This window comes from Rhinoraja longicauda, chromosome 3 (genome assembly GCF_053455715.1).
Source record: "Rhinoraja longicauda isolate Sanriku21f chromosome 3, sRhiLon1.1, whole genome shotgun sequence".
Classification (NCBI taxonomy): Eukaryota; Metazoa; Chordata; class Chondrichthyes; order Rajiformes; family Arhynchobatidae; genus Rhinoraja; species Rhinoraja longicauda.
Window position 1 is genome coordinate 40,670,966 of NC_135955.1, and position 20,328 is coordinate 40,691,293.

The 20,328-nt window shown below is 44.8% G+C and overlaps 1 protein-coding gene across 1 annotated transcript in view; it reads right to left on the bottom strand.

The window, feature by feature from the left end:
- The window catches only part of melk (maternal embryonic leucine zipper kinase), a 70,542-nt gene that overhangs the window by 17,725 nt on the left and 32,489 nt on the right, over positions 1–20,328 (bottom strand). The window contains exons 11-12 of the mRNA XM_078396933.1: positions 2,368–2,493; positions 1,482–1,610 (exon numbers count right to left, since the gene is read on the bottom strand). Coding sequence (XP_078253059.1) covers positions 1,482–1,610; positions 2,368–2,493 — 255 coding nt within the window. The remainder of the gene's footprint in view (positions 1–1,481; positions 1,611–2,367; positions 2,494–20,328) is intronic.

Below are 20,328 nucleotides of genomic sequence, written 5' to 3' on the forward strand. Positions count from 1 at the left end.
CCCCGGAGCGACGACGATACTTTGCGATGTGTCGGCAGGTCAGCCGCGCCCCATCGTCCCGGCCGCGTGGCGCAGGAGGGTGTTCGACGTGGTCCACGGGCTGGCTCACCCATCCATCCGGGCAACGATCTCATTGGTAGCTGCGCGGTTCATGTGGCATGGTCTGCGCAAGCAGGTTGGCCAATGGGCCCGCACCTGCATTCCGTGCCAGACGTCAAAAATTCAACGCCACGTCAGGGCGCCACTCCAAGGGATCGGTCTACCCTGCCGCCGTTTCGACCACCTGCACGTGGACATTGTGGGCCCGCTCCCGCCGTCCCGGGGCATCACCCACCTCTTCACGGTGGTGGACCGCTTCACGCGGTGGCCGGAGGCCATACCACTGGCTGATACGTCTACAGCCACATGCGCTCGTGCGTTGGCCGCGCACTGGATTGCTCGCTTTGGTGTGCCGGTGGTCATCTCATCGGACCGGGGGCCACAGTTCACCTCCGAGCTGTGGTCGGCCATGGCCCACCTGTTGGGCGTGCGGCTGCACCACACCACGGCCTATCACCCGCAGGCAAACGGCTTGGTGGAGAGGTTCCACCGGCAGCTGAAGGCAGCGCTGAAGGCGCGACTCGCCGGCCCCGACTGGATGGACGAGCTACCATGGGTTTTGCTGGGCATCCGGACTGCCCCCAAGGAAGACCTGGCTTCATCCTCAGCGGAGCTCGTCTACGGGTCTCCGCTCACGGTGCCCGGGGAGTTCGTGCCCTCGTTGCCGGGGCGAGAGGAACTGCCCTCATCCACCCTACATCGCCTCCGAGAGCGAGTTGGCAAGCTCGCACCTGTGCCGATGTCCCGCCATGGGACATTCCGCCCTTACGTGCCATCGGCCCTCCAGGACTGCGCCTTTGTGTTCCTGCGCCGTGACGCCCACCAGGCGCCACTCCAGAGGCCGTATGAGGGCCCGTACCGGGTGCTGGAGCACGGACAGACAACCTTTGTTTTGGACATGGGGGGCCGGCCGGAGGCCGTGTCAATTGACCGCCTGAAGCCGGCCCACTTAGACATCGACCAACCGGTGCGGGTGGCCCAGCCTCGGCCACGAGGTCGCCCCCCTTTGCGGGTCCCACCGCCTGTCCCTCCAACTGTGCCTCCGCCGGCCCCTCTGTCGACCGATTACCGTACGCGGTCCGGTCGGGTTGTGCGACCACCAGTGCGTTTCGTGCCTCCGGATCTGGGGGGGGGTACTGTGGCGGCTCCCAAGGGTCGGGCCATACTACTACCGACCCCTCGGCACGGGAATGGACCAGTCCCGGGAGGCGGTCCTGGACTCAGGTATATAAGGACAAGGTTTGGGCGCCAAGCCATTCCGGCAGACTAGACCCGTCTGAGACCCACGATACAATAAAATATACCTTCCCGAAATACCTGGCTCCTTGCCTTTATCGACGCGCTACAATATTATAAAGAAAGCAATGAAAAATCATGCAGACCTTTGCAATATGGGACGTGGCTGTAAAAGTAGAGTCTTCAGAGAGGATGCCATCATCCATAAAGTCCAGTGATCCACGCATACAAGGATGACTATCTTCCAAATCTTCAAAGTATGTATTTCTCTTGGACTAGTAAAATAATTAGCAGTTAAAAATTTGCTACAAAATACAAAGATTAAACAGTAACTTGACAGTAAAAGTGAACACAATCATACATCATACCATTAATTTCAAAGATACAGTTCCACACAGAACCTACATGAAATATACATTTATAAAGACTAGGTCTGCATAGGCCTTGCGTCAGTAATTTAAATATATCATTTATATTCAAATATATAATAATATTGATGCAAAAATGAAGTGATGTCATAAGGAATCAACCACTGAAAATCTGTTACCCATTCTTCCAAAAGATAATATACTACACAGCTTAGATGTCAATTCATTTTCCAAGACTTGCTAAAAGAATTACTGTTTTCCATTAAAAAAGTGGATAGAATGTGGGTACGGCCTAAATTTAAAAATTAAACTCATAATTCTAAGGGAGACCAGCAGTTTTTATAAAATAACTTAAACTCCAAATTAAACATCTTTACTGAGCAAGATCACATTTTAAATGTCAGCCTAAGAACTGTAACATTTTAAAATAATTAATAGGCAATATCCTTAAAGTCAGAACATTCTCTAAAAGTCAATTGAGTATATAGAATGGTGGATGCAGAGTTGTCTATTGAGCTTCAAGCCTTCTCCTGACCTGAGAATTCAAAAGCATGAGTGAACATAGCCATTTCACCTTGTCAGACTTTCTGCTGAGACTAATGATAATCACACAAAAGAAAATTTCAAATTCATTTAAATAAAGTAATATAGAGATTTTGCCCACTTTCAATTTTGTTAGAGGTGTTGACACCTGTAGATTTTCTGCATAAGAGAGCAAGCGGACTGGCTTTCCATGGCTTTTCTTATGCAATAGTAGCAGATATGCAGCAGTTATTCGATCATATTTCCACTAAAAGAAACAAAACAATTCATTTAATGTATTGTGTAAACAGAAGTCCCATTTGAACAAATGTGTACTTTTGCAACGGCAATAATGATTCAACAATATAATTTGAATATCACCTTTACAACCTAACTTATTTTGAGAAACCAAACCATAAAGGATTGGTCATCATCCTGCAAATCACTAAAGCTGAATAGATTAAAATAGTGAAACAGTGAGCAGTAAGTCAGCAACAACTAGGCCAAACTTTGAAAGATGGAACAAGATTTGCAAGTAGTAAAAAAATATTTTTTGTAATAAGGAACCAAGTGATGAGCATGATTTGCAAAGCAAGCAAAAAGCATATTTCTGTAAATTGACACATTAAAACAAGGTGCAAATGCAGGGGTTTATGGTGAATTTGCAGAAGTTACAAGCAAAGCAAAAGTTAGCTCAGATTATTACAGGTTTTAAGGCAGCAGATGAAGTGAGAGCAATTTTGTAGGAGGCAGAGAAGCAGCAGATGATTTAAGCAAATATTGAATATTGTGTGAATGCAAGTGAAGGTGTTCTGTGCAAAACTTTCTGTGCCAGTTATACCTTCATTAGTTGCTTCAGTGGCAACGTAGATAAAAGAGCTGTCAGATTTGAGAAAAATAGTGAATAATTGGTAAAACGATTCGACTAAGATATGAACGAAGCATAAATGCATTTATGGAAAGCATCGAAGAGCATGTAAAATGATAGCAAGAATAGATCAGACATTCCTCTAACTCCCACCACATTTGATTTGCTATTTAATAAATCAATGTTAATTTTCTTTTTCAGTTCAATGAAGATGCACTTTTAAAATCTCACAATATTCAATAATTTATCTAACATCTTAGATCAGGGGCCTCCAAACTTTTCAGCATGAGGGCTACATTATAAACATAGCATAAAAAGTAAGGAAATTTGTGTTTGGTAGATTATTTCTTTGTTGTAACAATGCTTCTTGGCAATAAATCTTATACCGTTGGAAAGCCTGTTTATTTCCCTTTTAAATGGTGCCACATTTGTAAGGAACATGCATTTGTGGGATGAGCAGCAGAGCTGAGTATATGGGTTGCGCCCATGAAAAATTTGCCAAATCTTCTCTGCCAATGCCAAACAGCTTATTCTGCTGTTGCTATTGACTCTTGTTTTGAGCTTCTGGTACCCCCAGGTGCTGACAATCAGGTGCCTGATTGGCACCTGATTGGCAGCATCTGTGAGCATGGGCCCTGCTACAGGGGTCAGTAGGTGTCTGCTCCAAGAATCGGCATGCCACGTTTGACTGATCTGGATAGGGCCCGTGCGATAGGGCAACTTCAAGCTGGTGTTCCGCAAAACCAAGTTGCGGCATTATTTGGAGTGAGCCCTAGTACCATCTCCAAAGTGAAGGCCAAGTTCCATATAACGGGGGATGTCAGAGACAGGCCGCGAAGTGGGCGTCCCAAGAAGACGACACCCGAAGAAGACCGTTTCCTTACCCTGTCAGCAATTAGGAACCGTAGGCTGTCTTCTACAGATTTGCAGTCAAGGTTTGCAGGACGATATGGCCAACGGCTCTCTGCCCAGACAATTCGGAACAGACTGCACGCAGCCGATCTCCGGTCTCATAGGGCTGCCAGGAGGCCTGCCATGACTGCCCTTCACCGTCAGGCCCGTTTGCGCTGGTGTCGGCAACACGTGCACTGGAACCTGAACATGTGGAGGAACGTTATGTTCAGCGATGAGTCCAGATTCTGCCTACGACAGTTGGATCATAGGGTCAAAGTGTGGGGAAGACGCGGAGAACGCTATGCTGATTGCTGCACCGATAGAGTAACATCTTTTGGTGGAGGCAGTGTGATGGTGTGGGGCGACATCTCCCTCACTGGAAAAACGAGGCTTGTCATCATTGGAGGCAATCTCAATGCAGAGAGATATCGAGATGAGATTCTGCAACCAGTGGCAATCCCATATCTCCACAGTCTGGGACCGAACTCTATCCTCCAAGATGACAATGCTCGCCCCCACAGAGCAGGGTTTCTCAGAGACTACCTCCAGAATTTGGGAGTGGAGAGGATGGAATGGCCTGCCAGCAGTCCTGACCTCAACCCCATTGAACACTTGTGGGATCAGCTTGGGTGTGCTGTTCGTGCCAGAGTGACCAACACAACCACATTGGCTGACTTGCAACAAATGCTGGTTGAAGAATGGGATGCCATCCCACAACAGTGTGTGACCAGGCTGGTGACCAGCATGAGGAGGAGGTGCCAGGCTGTTGTGGCTGTGTATGGTTCTTCCACACGCTACTGAGGCTCCTGTTTATTAAATGAATAAATTGTTAAATTGCCAATATGTCTTGTTTCTTCAGACTTCAATCATCCAATCCACCAAACAACACCGAACAAGAGTGAATGGCAGAATAAGCTGTTTGGCATTGGCAGAGAAGATTTGGCAGATTTTTCATGGGCGCAACCCACATACTCAGCTCTGCTGCTCATCCCACAAATGCATGTTCCTTACAAATGTGGCACCATTTAAAAGGGAAATAAACAGGCTTTCCAACGGTATAAGATTTATTGCCAAGAAGCATTGTTACAACAAAGAAATAATCTACCAAACACACATTTCCTTACTTTTTGTGCTATGTTTATATTTGGCACATTTTTGCGGGCCTAAGGAAAAAATAAAGAAGTGTGAGTTTTATAAATTTAATGAACTCAAAAAAGTTTAGACTAGATTATGTTAGATTAGATTAGGAAAGGATAAACTAGGTTAGGTTAGATTAGGTTAGTTTACTCCTCTCCCCCCCACTCTCTCTCCACCCCACTCTCTCTCCTTCCCACTCTCTCTCCCCCTCTGGACCCTCCTTCACTGGACACTCCTTCACTGGACCCTCTGACACCCTCCCCCTCCCCGTGCACCCGCTCTCACCCGCTGCTCCCTCTACCCCGACTCTCTCCCCCCCTACCCCTCTCTCTCTCTCTCTCTCTCCCCGGGGTGAGCGGCAGCGGCGGCGAGCAGGGAAGTTTCCTTGGGTTTGTTGTTTGCGAGGGGGCGCTGCGATCTCTCGCCTTGTCCCGGCTCTGGGTCGGTGACAATCCGCTCTCCAGTGAACCTTCGCCGGCAGCTTCTGCCTCCAGTCCCCACTGCCTGAGAGCTTGCCGTGGGCCGGATAAAATCTCGTGGCGGGCCGGATGTGGCCCGCGGGCCATAGTTTGGAAATCCCCGTCTTAGATGTACAAACTAGAGGTGTCACGTACTTCTGGAGTACAGAATTACTACCTTAAGTCCCTTAAGAACAGTCTATGTTTCAACAAGATCACCTTTTAGCCTTCTAAACTCTCAAAAGCACAATCCTTCTGCTTGCCCCGCCAAAACAAAAATCAGTAATGCGAATCTTTGTTGAAGTCTCTCAAGGCAAGTACATATTTCCTTCTTAAATATAGAACTCTTAATATCTGACATAGTATGCAAGGAGGGAGAAAAATTGGGAACTTTTCCCCAATTACTTGGAATAAAGCAAATGCAAAAATGATCTCCTTCATATTGATTCTGCACAATCGTTTTGCCTTGAAATTGAATTACATAGCATCGTGTTTCTCAGTATTATGCATTTCAATTTCAAACAATGCAAAGAAAAATTGTGAACTTATTCCAAATTCCAAGATGTCTGATCACGTATGGAGGAGCCTGTGTAGTCCCTGATGTTACTTTCCCAAAAGCAAGGGCTTTAGATAACTTGCATGTGCCTACATGCAAAGAGGTCAAAACCACAAAGAAAAGATACTTTTGTGTCTAAGGTCTGTTCGGTCTTGAACAATCCTGACTTTTATGGTAGCAACTCTTATATAATAATAATAATAATGCATTACATTTATATAGCGCTTTTCATATACTCAAAGACGCTTTACAGGGATTTAGAGAACATAGGGAAGTGAATAAATAGATAAATAACTAAACGAACAGAGAAAGGAGACAGAAGGTGAGGTGACCTTCAGTGGTTGAAGGCAGTACTGAACAGGTGAGACTTCAGTGATGTTTTGAATGTGGTGAGTGTGGAGGAGTCCCTGACGGTTTGGGGTAGTGAGTTCCATAGGGTGGGAGCAGCGATGGAGAAAGCCCTGTCCCCCCAGGATCTGAGTTTGGTCCGGATGTGGGGGGATAGGAGATTGACAGCAGCAGAGCGGAGGGTGCAGGTGGGAGTGTGCCTGTGGAGGAGGTCGGTCAGGTAGGATGGGGCCAGGTTATGGAGGGCTTTGTAGGTCATGAGGAGGATTTTGTACTGGATTCTCTGGGGGATGGGGAGCCAGTGGAGTTTGTAAAGGACGGGGGTGATATGGTCATGGATCGGGGTGTGGGTGAGTAGACGGGCAGCGGAGTTTTGAATGTATTGAAGTTTACTGATGATTTTTGAGGGTGCGCTGTTGCAGTAGTCCAGACGGGAGGTGATGAAGGCGTGGATGAGGGTTTCTGCAGCTGTGGAGGAGAGGGATGGACGGAGACGGGCAATGTTTTTGAGGTGGAAGAAGGCTGTCTTTGTGATGTGTTTGATGTGTTTGTCGAAGGAGAGGGTTTGATCAAAGATGATTCCAAGATTCCGGATGTGAGGGGAGGTGGATACTGGGAGACCATCAATATTGAGGATGAAGTTTTGGGTGGATTTGGATCTTTTATTGGCTTCCTCGCACTAACATATTAGCATACTTGAATGGTTGCCCTTCAATCACTAAGTTAGTATACTTTTAAGTTTTAAAATCAACTGTTACCAGGTCATAGAGTGATAAAATGTGTAAACAGGCCCTTCGACCCAACTTTCCCACACCGGCCATCAAGTTCGAGCTACACTAGTCCCACCTGCCAGAATTTGGTCCATATCCCTACAAACCAGTCCTATCCATGTACCTATCTAACTGTTTCTTAAATGTTGAGAGTCCTATTAAATATTTTCCCCTTCACCTTAAACCTACTATTCACCTACTCCCGGCAAGTGACTCTGTGCATGTACCCGATCTATTCTTCTCATGATCTTATACACCTCTATAAGATCACCCCTCATTCTCCTCCCTCCAAGGAATAGAGTCCCAGCCTAATCAACCTTTGCCTTTTGCTCAGATCCTCTAGTCCTGGCAACATCCTGGTAAACTTCTCTGCACCCTTTCCAGCTTGACAATATCTTTCTTATAACACGGTGCCTAGAACTGAACATCAGTCTGAAGAAGGGTCTCGACCTGAAATGTCACACATTCCTTCTCTCCAGAGATGCTGCCTGTCCTGCTGAATTATTCTAGCATTTTGTGTCTACCTTCAATTTAAACCAGCATCTGTAGTTTTTTCCTACACAATACTCTAAATGCGGCCTTACCATACAACTGGAACTTATACAACTGGAACATGACCTCCCAACCTCTATCCTCAATACTCTGGCTGATGAAGGTCAATGTTCCAAAAGCCCTTTTGACCACCCGATTTACCTGCGACAACATCTCCAGGGAACCATGTACCTGCACTCCTAGATCCCTCTGCTCAACAGCACTACCCAGAGCCCTACCATTCACTGCGTAGGTCCTGCCCATGTTAGACTTCCGAAAATGCAACACCTCACATTTTTCTGCATTAAATTCCATCAACCATTCCTCAGCACACTTGGCCAATTGATCAAGGTTCTGCTGCAATTTTTCACAACTCTCTTCACTATCTGCAAAACCACCCACTTTTGTATAATCTGCAAACTTGCTAATCTTGCCATGTATGTTCTCATCCAAATCATTGTTTATAGATGACAAACAGTACCGGGCCCAGCACCAATTCCTGAGGCACACCACTTGTCACAGGCCTCCAGTCCGAGAAGCAACCTTTCACCATCACCCTCTGCTTCCTTCCAGGAAGCCAATTTTTTATCCATTCAGCTATATCTATGTGGTCTAACCTTCCAGAGCAACCTGCCATGAGGAACCTAGTCGAATGCTTTACTGAAGTCCATATATACATCTACAGCTCTGCTCTCATTGACCTTTTTGGTCATGTCTTGATAATAGATTTTACTATTCTCCTTATTATAGATGTCAATCTAACTGGTTGATAAATCTTCCTTTCCAGTTCCCTCTTTTATCAGAGAATTATGTTTTGTATGTTGCAATTTGCAGGGATCATCCTAACATACTTAAAATTATAAATATCTAAACCCTTTATTAAAACATAGAATATAGATAATCAAGTCTAGACAATTATTTGGAGTTTAGTCCCAGTTCAGAATCCACAACCTCTTGATCGGTTACTGAGTTTACCTGGTGGCAAATAAGCCCAGAATAGTTTAATGTTTAACACCATGGAAACAATTTGGTCAAGATTGGTTTCTATTGGTCTGAACAACCAATTACTCTGCTTACTATGTTCTGACTTATTGGTAATTTTAGGCAGGGGTATGTCAACATTTCTTCTCGCACAGAATAGTGAATCTGTTGAATTCTCTAGCCCAACTAATTGTAAAGGAGGGGGTAGATTATCAGAAGTATTTAAAATGAAGGTGGATATATTTTTGAATGATTGGGGTATTGAGGACTTTGGGGATCTGACACGGGAAAAGTTGAGTCCGCGGGTAGAGAGCTACAATCACAATGTTAGGAAGGAAGTGCAGATGCTGGTTTAAACCAAAGATTGACACAAAAAGCTGGAGTATCAGAGGGAAAGGCAACATCTCTGGAGAGGACTGGTCTGAAGAAGGGTCTCGACCCGAAACGTCATCCATTCCTCGCCAGAGATGCTGCCTGTCCCACTGAGTTACTCCAGCTTTTTGTGTCTATCTTCAATCACAATGGATAGCAGGGCAGGCTTGATGGGCCAGGTGGCCTAATCCTCCACCTGTGTGTACTTGGACACAACTATGCCTTACCTATTCTACATTATACCAGGTAAAGATGTAGAGTTTTACATCTAATTGAACCAATAAATATGCCTTAGGTGATTAAGAAAATTTGATATTGGGCCTCATTCATCTTGAGACTTTACATTTACTCCTTCCTGTTTAAATTACTGCTACTGAAACAGAACACAACTGAACCTCCACTTGAACAAAATTGAACATTTAAATTTGTTCTAATTTAAAAAAGAACCTAAAGTTAGCAGGTATCACGCTAATTGGAAAGTAGAATCCATTAAATTGCATTTAAATTGACTGTGGGCCTTTGATGGTCCAGCTAATGCAAGTGTATCTTGGTGAAAGCAATGTGATACAGCACTCAAACAAGAACCAGGAGTTCAGTTTCTAATCGATTTCCATTAATCCATTCCACTATGGTCAATGGGGAGGAAATACTCCGTCTACAGCAATTAATACTATAGTCATCAACATTACACTGGGAAGACATGAACAAATATTTGGTTAGTAATGGGACTGAAAATTCTAAAGGGTCGGGTCTAATTCTAAAGAGATATTTGAATAGTGTAACATGGTAGTTTCTGAGCTGCAGCAAATATGGATGTGTGATTCCAAGGAGGGGAACTAGTTTGGAATTAATTAATACCTTTTGATGATAACATTACAAGGGCATTATACAACCTATTTTACCAAATTTTAAAATCAAAGAGTCAGAGTTGTACAACACAAAAACCCAACTTGTTGGCTCACCATGTCCATACTGACCTTTGTGCTTCACACTCACCCCTTTTGCCTGCATTGGGTATCCTACTATGCCTTGCTATTTAAGTGTTTGTCAAGTGTCTTTAAACGTAGTAACCCTACCTGAAGCCATTACATACTCAGAGTGGTTGATATTTGGAACTTGCTACCAGTGTAAAAAAAAAACCTTTCCTTTCAAATCCCCTCAAACTATTTCTTCATAGGTGAGAGGGGAAAGATTTATTTTTAAAAAGCACCCGAGGGATAACTTTTTCCATACAGAGGGTGGTGTATACACGGAACAAGCTCAGAGGGTGTAGTCAAAGCACATACAATTCTGATATATAAAAAGACACTTGGATGGGTACACGGAGAGGAAAGGTTTGGAGGGATATGGGCCAGTTGCAGACATGTGGGACTAGCTTGTTAGGCAACTTGCTCGGCATAGACAAGTAAAGGTATAAGGGATGGTTACTGTGCTGTACAGCTCTAACTTACCTTAACCTATGCCCCTTTGACTTTGATACCCCTACTAAAGGAATAAAATATGACTATCTACTATAGTTGTGTCTCTTAAAATATTATATTTCTCTATCAAGTCACCCCTCAGCCTCCTTTACTCCAGGGAAAACAATCACAGCCAATTCAATTTTTTCCAAGTAACAAAAGTCATCCAATCCAGGAAATATCCCGGTATATCTTCTCTGCATTCGCCAGCACATATGCACTACTTTCAATGTGGCAGATGGAAAATAGTGCAGCAAAGTGTGGAGTCATGCATTTTCTAAATGGGGAGAGAATCCAGAAATTGGAGAAGCAAAGGGACTTGGGAGTGCTGGTGCAGGATTGTCCAGAGGAGGTTTACAAGAATGATCCCAGGAATGAACGTTTGACAGCATTGGGCCTGGATTCCCTGAAGTTTAGAAGAATGAGGGGGGACCTCATTGACTGTACTGAATAGTGAAAGGCTTGGATAGAATGGATGTGGAGAGGATGTTTCCACTAGTGTCATAGAGTGATACAGTGCAGAAACAGGCCCTTCAGCCCAACTTGCCCACACCGGCCAACATGTCCCAGCTACACTAGTCCCATCTGCCAGCATATGGCCCATATCCCTCCAAACCTGTCTTATCCATGCACCTGTCTAACTGCTTCTTAAATATTGGGATAGTCCCTGCCTCAACTACCTCCTCTGGCAACTTGTTCCATAAACCCACCACCCTTTGTGTGAAAAAGTTACCCCTCAGATTCCTATTAACTCTTTTCCCCTTCACCTTAAACCTCTGTCCTCTGGTCCTCAATTCACCTATTCTGGGCAAGAGACTCTGTGCATCTACCCAATCTATTCCTCTCATGATCTTATACACCTCTATAAGATCACCCCTCAACCTCCTGCGCTCCAACGAATAGAGTCCCAGCCTATTCAACCTCTGTCTATAGCTCACACATTCTAGTCCTGGCAACATCCTGGTAAATCTTCTCTGCACCCTTTCCAGCTTGACAACATTTTTCCCATAACACGGTGTCCAGAACTGAACACAATCCTCCAAATGTGGCCTCACCATTGTCTTACACAACTGCAACATGACCTCCCAACTTCTATCCTCAATACTCTGGCTGATGAAGGCCAATGTGCCAAAAGTGAAGGACAATGTGCCAAAAGTGGGATAGGCTAGGACTAGAAGTCATACCCTCAGAATTAAAGAACATTCCTTTCGGAAGGAGATGAGGAGAAATTTATTTAGTCAGAGGTTGGTGAATCTGTGGAATTATTTGCCACAGAAGGCAATGGAGGCCAAGTCAATGCATATCTTTAAGGCAGAGATAGATAGATTCTTGATTCATAGGAATGTCAGGGATTATGGGGAGAAGGCAGGAGAATGGGGTTAGGAGGGAGAGATAGATCAGCCTTGATTGAATGGCAGAGTAGACTTGATGGGCCGAATGGCCGAATGCTGTTCCTATCACTTATGAACAATGTGAAAACAGAAAAGATACAATCTTTCACTGAACCGTAATTAAACAAAACCAAGAAAAATCGATCAACAACCAATTTCTGACTGGGTTTGAGATTTATCAGGTGGAGTATGTTAACAAGTACTCAGATCATTGCACTATTCAATTATTTTGTCACACCGGGAAACATCACAGGAACTAATAACCAACACCTGCATTCAGACACTGGAAGCAAACATAATAGAAAAAAACTGTCTTTGTGGATTTAAAGTTGGTAGAATGAAATGGATTCAATTACATGTAGTACTAAACTTTCAATAACACAGCAAATATATATTTTGATGTTGAACAACAATACATTGCAAAGGAAATCAGTGTGAAGAATGATCTCGACCCGAAATGTCCCCCATTCCTTCTCTCCTGAGATGCTGCCTGACCCGCTGACTTACTCCAGCATTTTGTGTCTACAATACATTGCAAAGGATGTTGCGCAATTTTGGTTGCCGACCAGAGACTAATCATTTTTATAACTGAAGGTACAGTTCACTACATACTCCTTGCTAAGAAAGAAAACCTAACACTTAGTTTTAGTTAAGTGTCCAGTAATATTACAGCTAATATAATGTTATAGGTAAATTAACTTTAAACCACCATGCAGAACAACTGTAAAATACAAGTGTAATTAGGGCTCCAAAAGTCCCCGAAAGAGAACGACAATATTTATTGAAAAGTTAACAGCATTGGAGGGGGATTTATACCTCTGACACCAAACGGGACGTGCTCTTCTTGGAGCATTTGAAAAAAACTGATAGCTCTGTAATGCAGTCCTCGTCGAGATGATCAATCTAGAAATGAAAACATTTAAGAAGTAAAAATAGTTAACATGTTACATAGCAAGAGCATGGTTTAGTGTGAAAAGTTTGCAATGTACAAAATGCATTCCAGTAATTCCCAATCATGGGTAGATTAAAGCATTCTTACTTTTCCAATATTACAGATTTAAAATAAACTAGACTAAGTGGACCCGTTGGGCCCAAACCTCGTCTGCATTGGTGCAGCACCCTCTCCACCTCCCCCCCCCCCCCTCCTAGTTGTTCAAGATGTTGGTGAGGCTGCATTTGAAGTATTGTGTTTAGTTTTGGTTACTCTGCTATAAGAAGGATGTTGTTAAACTGAAAAGAGTGCAGAGAAGATTTACGAAGATGTTGCTAGAACCTGAGGGCCTGAGCTATACAGAGCGGTTGGGAAGCTAGGACGTTATTCCCTGGAGCGCAGGAGGCTGGGGGTGGACCTTATAGAGGTGTATAAAATCATGAGGGAGAATAGTTAGGGTGAATGCACGCTTTTATTGAGAGCAAGGGAACCACGAACCAGAAGATGAGAGGGGAAAAATTTAATAGGAGCCTGAGAGACAACTTTGTCCACAGCGAATGGCAGGTATATGAACAAGCTGCCAGAGGTGAAAGGGTTAAATGCTTTCGGTTTTTCTTTCTCCTTTAGCAGACTTTCTTTAGTGGGAAGGTGCTAACTGACTACAGCATATTGGGACCAGGACTAATGCCTTTAGGAATGTGTCTTCCCCGTTCTTCACTTGATGTACTTGGCTATCAACTCATTGCTCTTTGATCTACACAGTAGTACTAACTGATAAGAGAGACAACCGCAGACTTGTCAGGAAGGTGCGAACTGACTACAGCATTTTGGGACCATGACTAAGGCCTTTAGGAATGTGTCTTTTTGATCTGCAGTATAAAACATCTGGTCCAGTCTTTGTTCTTTGGAGTGATAGCTCAGGAGAGTCAAGTGCTTGTTGCTTACTTGACTCATGTATCCCCGACACTCCCGCCGGCTGATATAGTAGAGCTTATGTTGGTCTACCTTCCCCCATTGTGTGTTGTCTGTTTTAAGAAGAAGCGAACTTTAACATTGGCGTAGTCGGCAGGATCTCGCTGGAACCGTCAACCAACCACTGAGTAAGAGGGTGCAGAGTGACTGGGATCGGACGGGGAGAAAACTGAGCTCTAGTCAGACCCTTTGAGACCGACCTCCCGAAGAAGTTCCAGGGAACATACGTGGTCCCTCGTCAGAGGTTGATCTAGTTCCTGCCGAGAACCTTAATACAGACAACTAAGGTATGTCCCATTATGAAGGTTTTTGCTACTGAGTAAGTAGTCGGCAATTGGATAATAGAGTTAAAAAGTCGACAAGGGTTATAGACCGTCAGAAGAAGGACGGTAGCAGATTGGCTCCGCAGGTTAAAAAAAAAAGCCTGTCGTTCACAATTAAGTAAGTGTTAAAAGACACTGCAATAATGGGTAACAATTTTGACAATAGTGACGGGGGAATGCCTGTACAACATGTGTTATTTGAATCCTAAAAGTGATAACGATTATAGAGTGTTATGTTATAAGTTGACAAAACGTTTAAGAGATGAATCCTGGCCAGGAGGAGGAACTTGGAATGTAGAGACAATAAAAAAAAGCAGAGATGTTGATATGGGAAAGAGACATAGGAAAGAAATAGAAAAAGAGAATTAAGGATGGAGAGTGTTGCAGCTGGAATGCCAGTGGACCGAGGAACAAGAGAAAAGAACTAAGGGACAGGCGGGAGGTGAAACACCTCCCTATGCCCCACCGCAGCAGCGATGGTTAATTAAAAAAAAAAACAGTACTGGTGAGTCCTCCGGAGGAGACCCTACGTCTGGCACGGCGACCCTCTTTGATAGTGAAGATGAGGATTCAGATAATCCCGGGAGGCGCCCACTTCCCTATGCCCCATCGGCAGCGATGGCACCGTTGCCTGTAGCAGCTCCAGTGGTAACACCTATACACTCCGACGTTCCGCTGCTACGAAGCTCCCCAGAATTGGGAGGAAAGCAAAAAACACCCAGATGGGAGGAACCAGAGGAAGAAATGAGCGAGGTAATAGAAAGTGCGCAAAACCTAGTGATTGACTGCCCAGAGGGATCAATCGGGGAGGGAGTAAGAACCAAACCTAGAAAAAGGGCTGTGCAGAACCTCCCTATGAGAACTGTGCCACGACAAGACAATCAGGAAGATACCATATAGATATACGGGATAAAGCCCCAAATCGCCACAAGACCCCTCAGGACTTTGTAGACTACCTCTGCAGTACAGTAGAATATTATCCGGCTACGGACCGTGATATTTGGTCCATGACTATGTCACTTCTGTCACCAGCCGAACAACAGATGTGGAAGAATACAATGGAACATCAGACATGGCAGGCACTAAAGGCAGCGCAAGGGCATGCAGACCAGGCAGGTTGTATAAACTTTATATATAGTATAAGAAAATAACAGCAGATGCTGGTACAAATCGAAGGTGTTTATTCACAAAATGCTGGAGTAACTCAGCAGGTCAGGCAGCATCTCGGGAGAGAAGGAATGGGTGACGTTTCGGGTCGGGACCCTTCTTCAGACTGAAGAAGGGTCTCGACCCAAAACGTCACCCATTCCTTCTCTCCCGAGATGCTGCCTGACCTGCTGAGTTACTCCAGCATTTTGTGTATAAACTTTATGATGGCTAACCCATTTGAATGTTTAAAAAAGCCAATTAACAAGCCCGGTCCAAAAGACCCCCTGTCATATTTAGATCGCTTCACTAGTACCTATGGAACTCATGCAGAGGACTCTGTGTATAACGCTGGAAACAGGTCCCTAGCTTTTAATGCTATATTGATGAGCTGTCTCCCGCTCATGGTGCAGGCAATGATTAAAACAAACTTAAACTGGGCAGACGACGATGTAACCCAAATGAGATGTGCAGTAACCGCCTTTTGGGCTGATGGTGCTGGAAACACGAATACCCACCGTGCACGCAAATTTTGCCTGGTATCCACGATGCTGTTGCTGCCGCAGCAAACATTATCATGCATCAACCAGTAGTTGACTTCACGACTCATTGTGCAGCAGCATTAATGAATGTGGGACAAACCAAATACCTGACACAGGCACAATTGGGCCGTTATGAATCGACTCTTTTGAATAACCTCAATTTGACATGTCAGCACAGCTCTACGATTAATCCTTCACCATTTCTGCCACAGCCACCGGAACCATATACTGATCCTCCACATGACTGTGCCTGAACCAATGCAATTCTGACCAACCCGAGGGAGGATCTCTCGGATGTCCCTCTGGAACATGTACAGTCAACCTGGTTTGTGGACGGCTCTTCCATGATAATTCCTGAAATGGGCCAGCGTGCTTCCGGCTACTCCATTGTTAGCCAAACTACAATAGTGTTGGAGGAAGCATGATTCCAAAACCCTGTGAGGCTCAGCAGGCAGAACTGTACGCCCTCACCAGAGCCCGCATTTTGGCACAAGATAAACGCATTAACATTTACACTGACTCTCGCTATGCTTTCGGAGTAGTACCCGACTTTGGTGCATTATGGCAACATCGAGGCTTTCTCACCTCCACTGGTACACCTATTAAAAATGCAGTCTATGTCAGTAACCTTTTATCTGCTCTCAAGCTCCCCAAACAACTCGCCATCATCAAATGTGAAGCTCACACGAGAAAAACCGATCCAATTTCTAAAGGCAATGCACACGCCGATTGGGTTGCTAGAAATGCCGCTCAGTTCTCCCTCACCACAGTTCCCCAGGGTAACGCAGTCCGAGCAAACAGAAAGGTCTTGCCTGACATGGGGGAGGTATGTATCTTACAGAGGGACGCCCCGGATGGCCAAAAACTATGGAAACGAGAGGGCTGTGCCATTGATTCCACCACGGGACTCTGACTCACCCCTCTCGGACAGGTTTGTGTACCTGATGCATATTTACCTGTCTTACTAACATATATTCACTCCCTTACCCATGCTGCTAAGGAGGGAATGATTAGGATGACGAAGGAAACATGGTGGCACCCGAAAATTCGGCAAGAGGCGCTGAAGCAGGCCTCTGAATGTAAAATTTGCCAACAAAGTAATCCAGGCAAACCAATTAAGGTACCCTCAGGGGTAACGCCAATGCCATCACGACTGTTTGAATGAATACAGATTGATTTCATTGAAATGCCAAGGGCCCATTGCTATAAATGTTGTTTGGTGATTTTAGATTTATTTAGCAGCTGGATCGAAGCTCTACCGACCACTAATAATACTGCTGAAACTACAGTAACATTTTTATTAAGAGAAGTTATTCCCAGGTTTGGCCTACCTACTGTCATGGTCCCATTTTATTGCCACTATTAATAAGGAGCTATGTGCACATTTTAATATCCAACAGCAATTTCACTGTGCACCACCCACAGGCATCCGGGATGGTGGAAAGAGCCAATTGGGTGTTGAAAAACAAAATTACCAAGCTAATGGGAGAAATGGGACATACATGGATCGAAGTATTATCCTTAGCATTATTTGAAATGAGGGTAACACCCCATCGTGCTACGAAGCTATCCCCGGCAGAAATTATCTAAGGTAAACCTCTACGAACCCCCTGGGGAGCAAGCATCACATAGGCAATTATTCCTCTTCCCCCGCTAGCCTCTCCTGCGGTGTTCCACAAGGTTCCATCCTAGGCCCCATTCTCTTCTCTCTGTACATGCTCCCCCTCGGCCAAATCATTCAAAGGCACGGCATTTCTTTCCACTGCTATGCGGATGACACACAGCTTTATCTCCCCCTGAAACCCAACAACCGGTCAAATTTAATCAGCTTCATGCACTGCCTTGAGGACATAAAATGTTGGATGGCACAGAACTTCCTTCAACTAAACAAGAGCAAGTCTGAGGTCATCCTATTCCCCATTTCAAAAATCTTCTAACCCACCACTCTATCTCCAGGTCCCTCAGGTCGGCCGACTTGGGGCTACTGACTATCCCGCGGTCTAGGCTTAAGCTCAGGGGTGACCGCACTTTTGCGGTTACAGCTCCTCGACTGTGGAACAGTATCCCTCTCCCCATCAGAACTGCCCCCTCCATTGACTCCTTTGTCCAGGCTCAAAACCTATTTCTACTCCCTAGCGTTTGAAGCCCTCTGAGGGGGCGCTGTGAACGGTTTATGTATGTGCTGTTACGTTTGTGCGCCATTGTATGTTCGTTCTTAGTACTTGAACTGATGTACTGCACTTTGGTCAATGTGGGTTGTTTTTAAATGTGCTATACAAATAAAATTGACTTGACTTGACATGAAGGAACCTTAGATTTACATGCATTAAACGATGAAATGATAACCTATGTTCAGCGGCTCACCCATATTTTGTCAACATCTACAGGTAAAGGAGTCCCAGAGGCCGCTACCTGATGGTGATCAGATCGAAATAGTCCAACCAGGGGACTACTGTCTTATAAGAAATCGGGATCGCAAGAAACTTGCCCCCCCCTGGGACGGACCATACCAGGTGCTGCTGACTACACCGACAGCAGTGAAGGTTGAAAACCACCCGCATTGGATACATCTCTCCGACTGCAAGAAGATTGGACGCAAGAATGGCACGAATGTTGCTCGTTCTGCTGACGGTCCTAACCATGGCCCAAGTAGCATGGACAAATACCTATCTGTCTATGAGCCATGAGTTTGCCGTACGGGCACATGGGACTGAATGTTGGGGATGCACCTCGGTTCGGACTAGCAGCAAGGAAGGAATTCACTTGGTCCCCATTCCACTAACCTTACCGAGATACGAACACTGAAATGCTTCAGTAACTCCATTAACAAAAGCTGCCTAAAAATCATACAGATAAAAAATAACAAAAACGAAACAATTAGCATCACCCATGGAGGCCCGAACTACAATAACTGATGGTACACCCCTCCCTTTAAACGAGATTGGAAATTAAACAGGACTAGCGCAGCAGAGATACCCCGACTGCAGATAGTAAGAGATCCACACAGACTAGTTAATACTACCTGTTTTAGTCACAACCATGGCACCAGTGTATTTTTGGGAAACAGTACGTGTACGACAACCAGTCAGCCACCATTGTCGGCTCTCCCGGACCGGTTAATTATACATATTTTGTATGTGGATCCTGGGCCTACCCATGGTTACCTGCAATGTTGCCGGCAGACGAGGCAAATTGGGATCGACTAAAAGGACCCCATCACTGGACAGGATATTGCATATGTGGTCCCACACATGTGAAGCATGAACCAGTTACACCAGCACTCGGGGATTTCTAAGCGAAGCCTAATAAAGGTTGAGTAATTTTTTATGATCCTCTTCCCGCCCTATGGTAGTCTGGTAGCATCACAGGAACTCATTAATATGGCCTCTGCTATGGAAACGCTTGCTAATGCCATTGCCGTCTCCTTGAGTGCAACCCAGAAGGAGATAGAAGGGATAACAACTGAGATGGTAGCTATGAGAATTGTAGTATCACAGAACAGAATGGCCCTAGATTTTATCCTAGCAGAAAATGGAGGGACGTGCATCATAATTGGCCGAGAATGTTGTACTTTTATCCCCGATACTTCCTCCAACATTATCAACTTGGCTGCCCACATCAGAATGGAAGTGGCTAAAATAAAGAAGGTAGGAGCTAAATTCCATGATTATAGCTCCGGGGGAGGTTGGTGGCCATTTAATATGTTTGGAGGGACTTGGGGAATTATTGTCCACTATGGATTGACTATATTACCAATGGTACTCTAAATTTGTCTGTTGCGAGGCTTATGGCCTTTCTTATGTGCTCGGCGAGGATTGTAATTGTTATCATCAAAATGATAAGAGGGAATGAAAGGGTTAAATGCTTTCATATTTCTTTTCTCCTTTAGCAGGCTTTCTCTCTCCAGTGGGAAGGTGATAACTGACTATAGCATATTAGGACCAGGACTAATGCCTTTAAGAATGTGTCTTCCCTGTTCTTCACTTGATGTACCTGGCTCATTGCTCTACACAGTAGTGCTAACTGATAAAAGAGAATCTCAGACTTGTCGGGAAGGTGCTAACTGACTACAGCATTTTGGGACCATGACGAAGGCCTTTAGGAATGTATCTTTTTGATCTATACAGTATAAAACATCTGGTCCAGTCTTTGTTCTTTGGAGTGATAGCTCGGGAGAATGAAGTGCTTGTTGCCTACTTGACTCATGTACCCCCGACACTCCCGCCAGCTGATATAGTAAAGCTTGTGCTGGTCTACCTATCCCATTGTGTGTTGTCTGTTTTAAGAAGAAGCAAACTTTAACAGCGGAGGTAGTTGAAGCAGGTACTATAACAACATTTAAATGACATTTGGCCAGTTACATGGATAGGAGTGTTTAAATAGGTATGGGCCAAAAACAGGCAGTTGGGACTGGCATAGATGG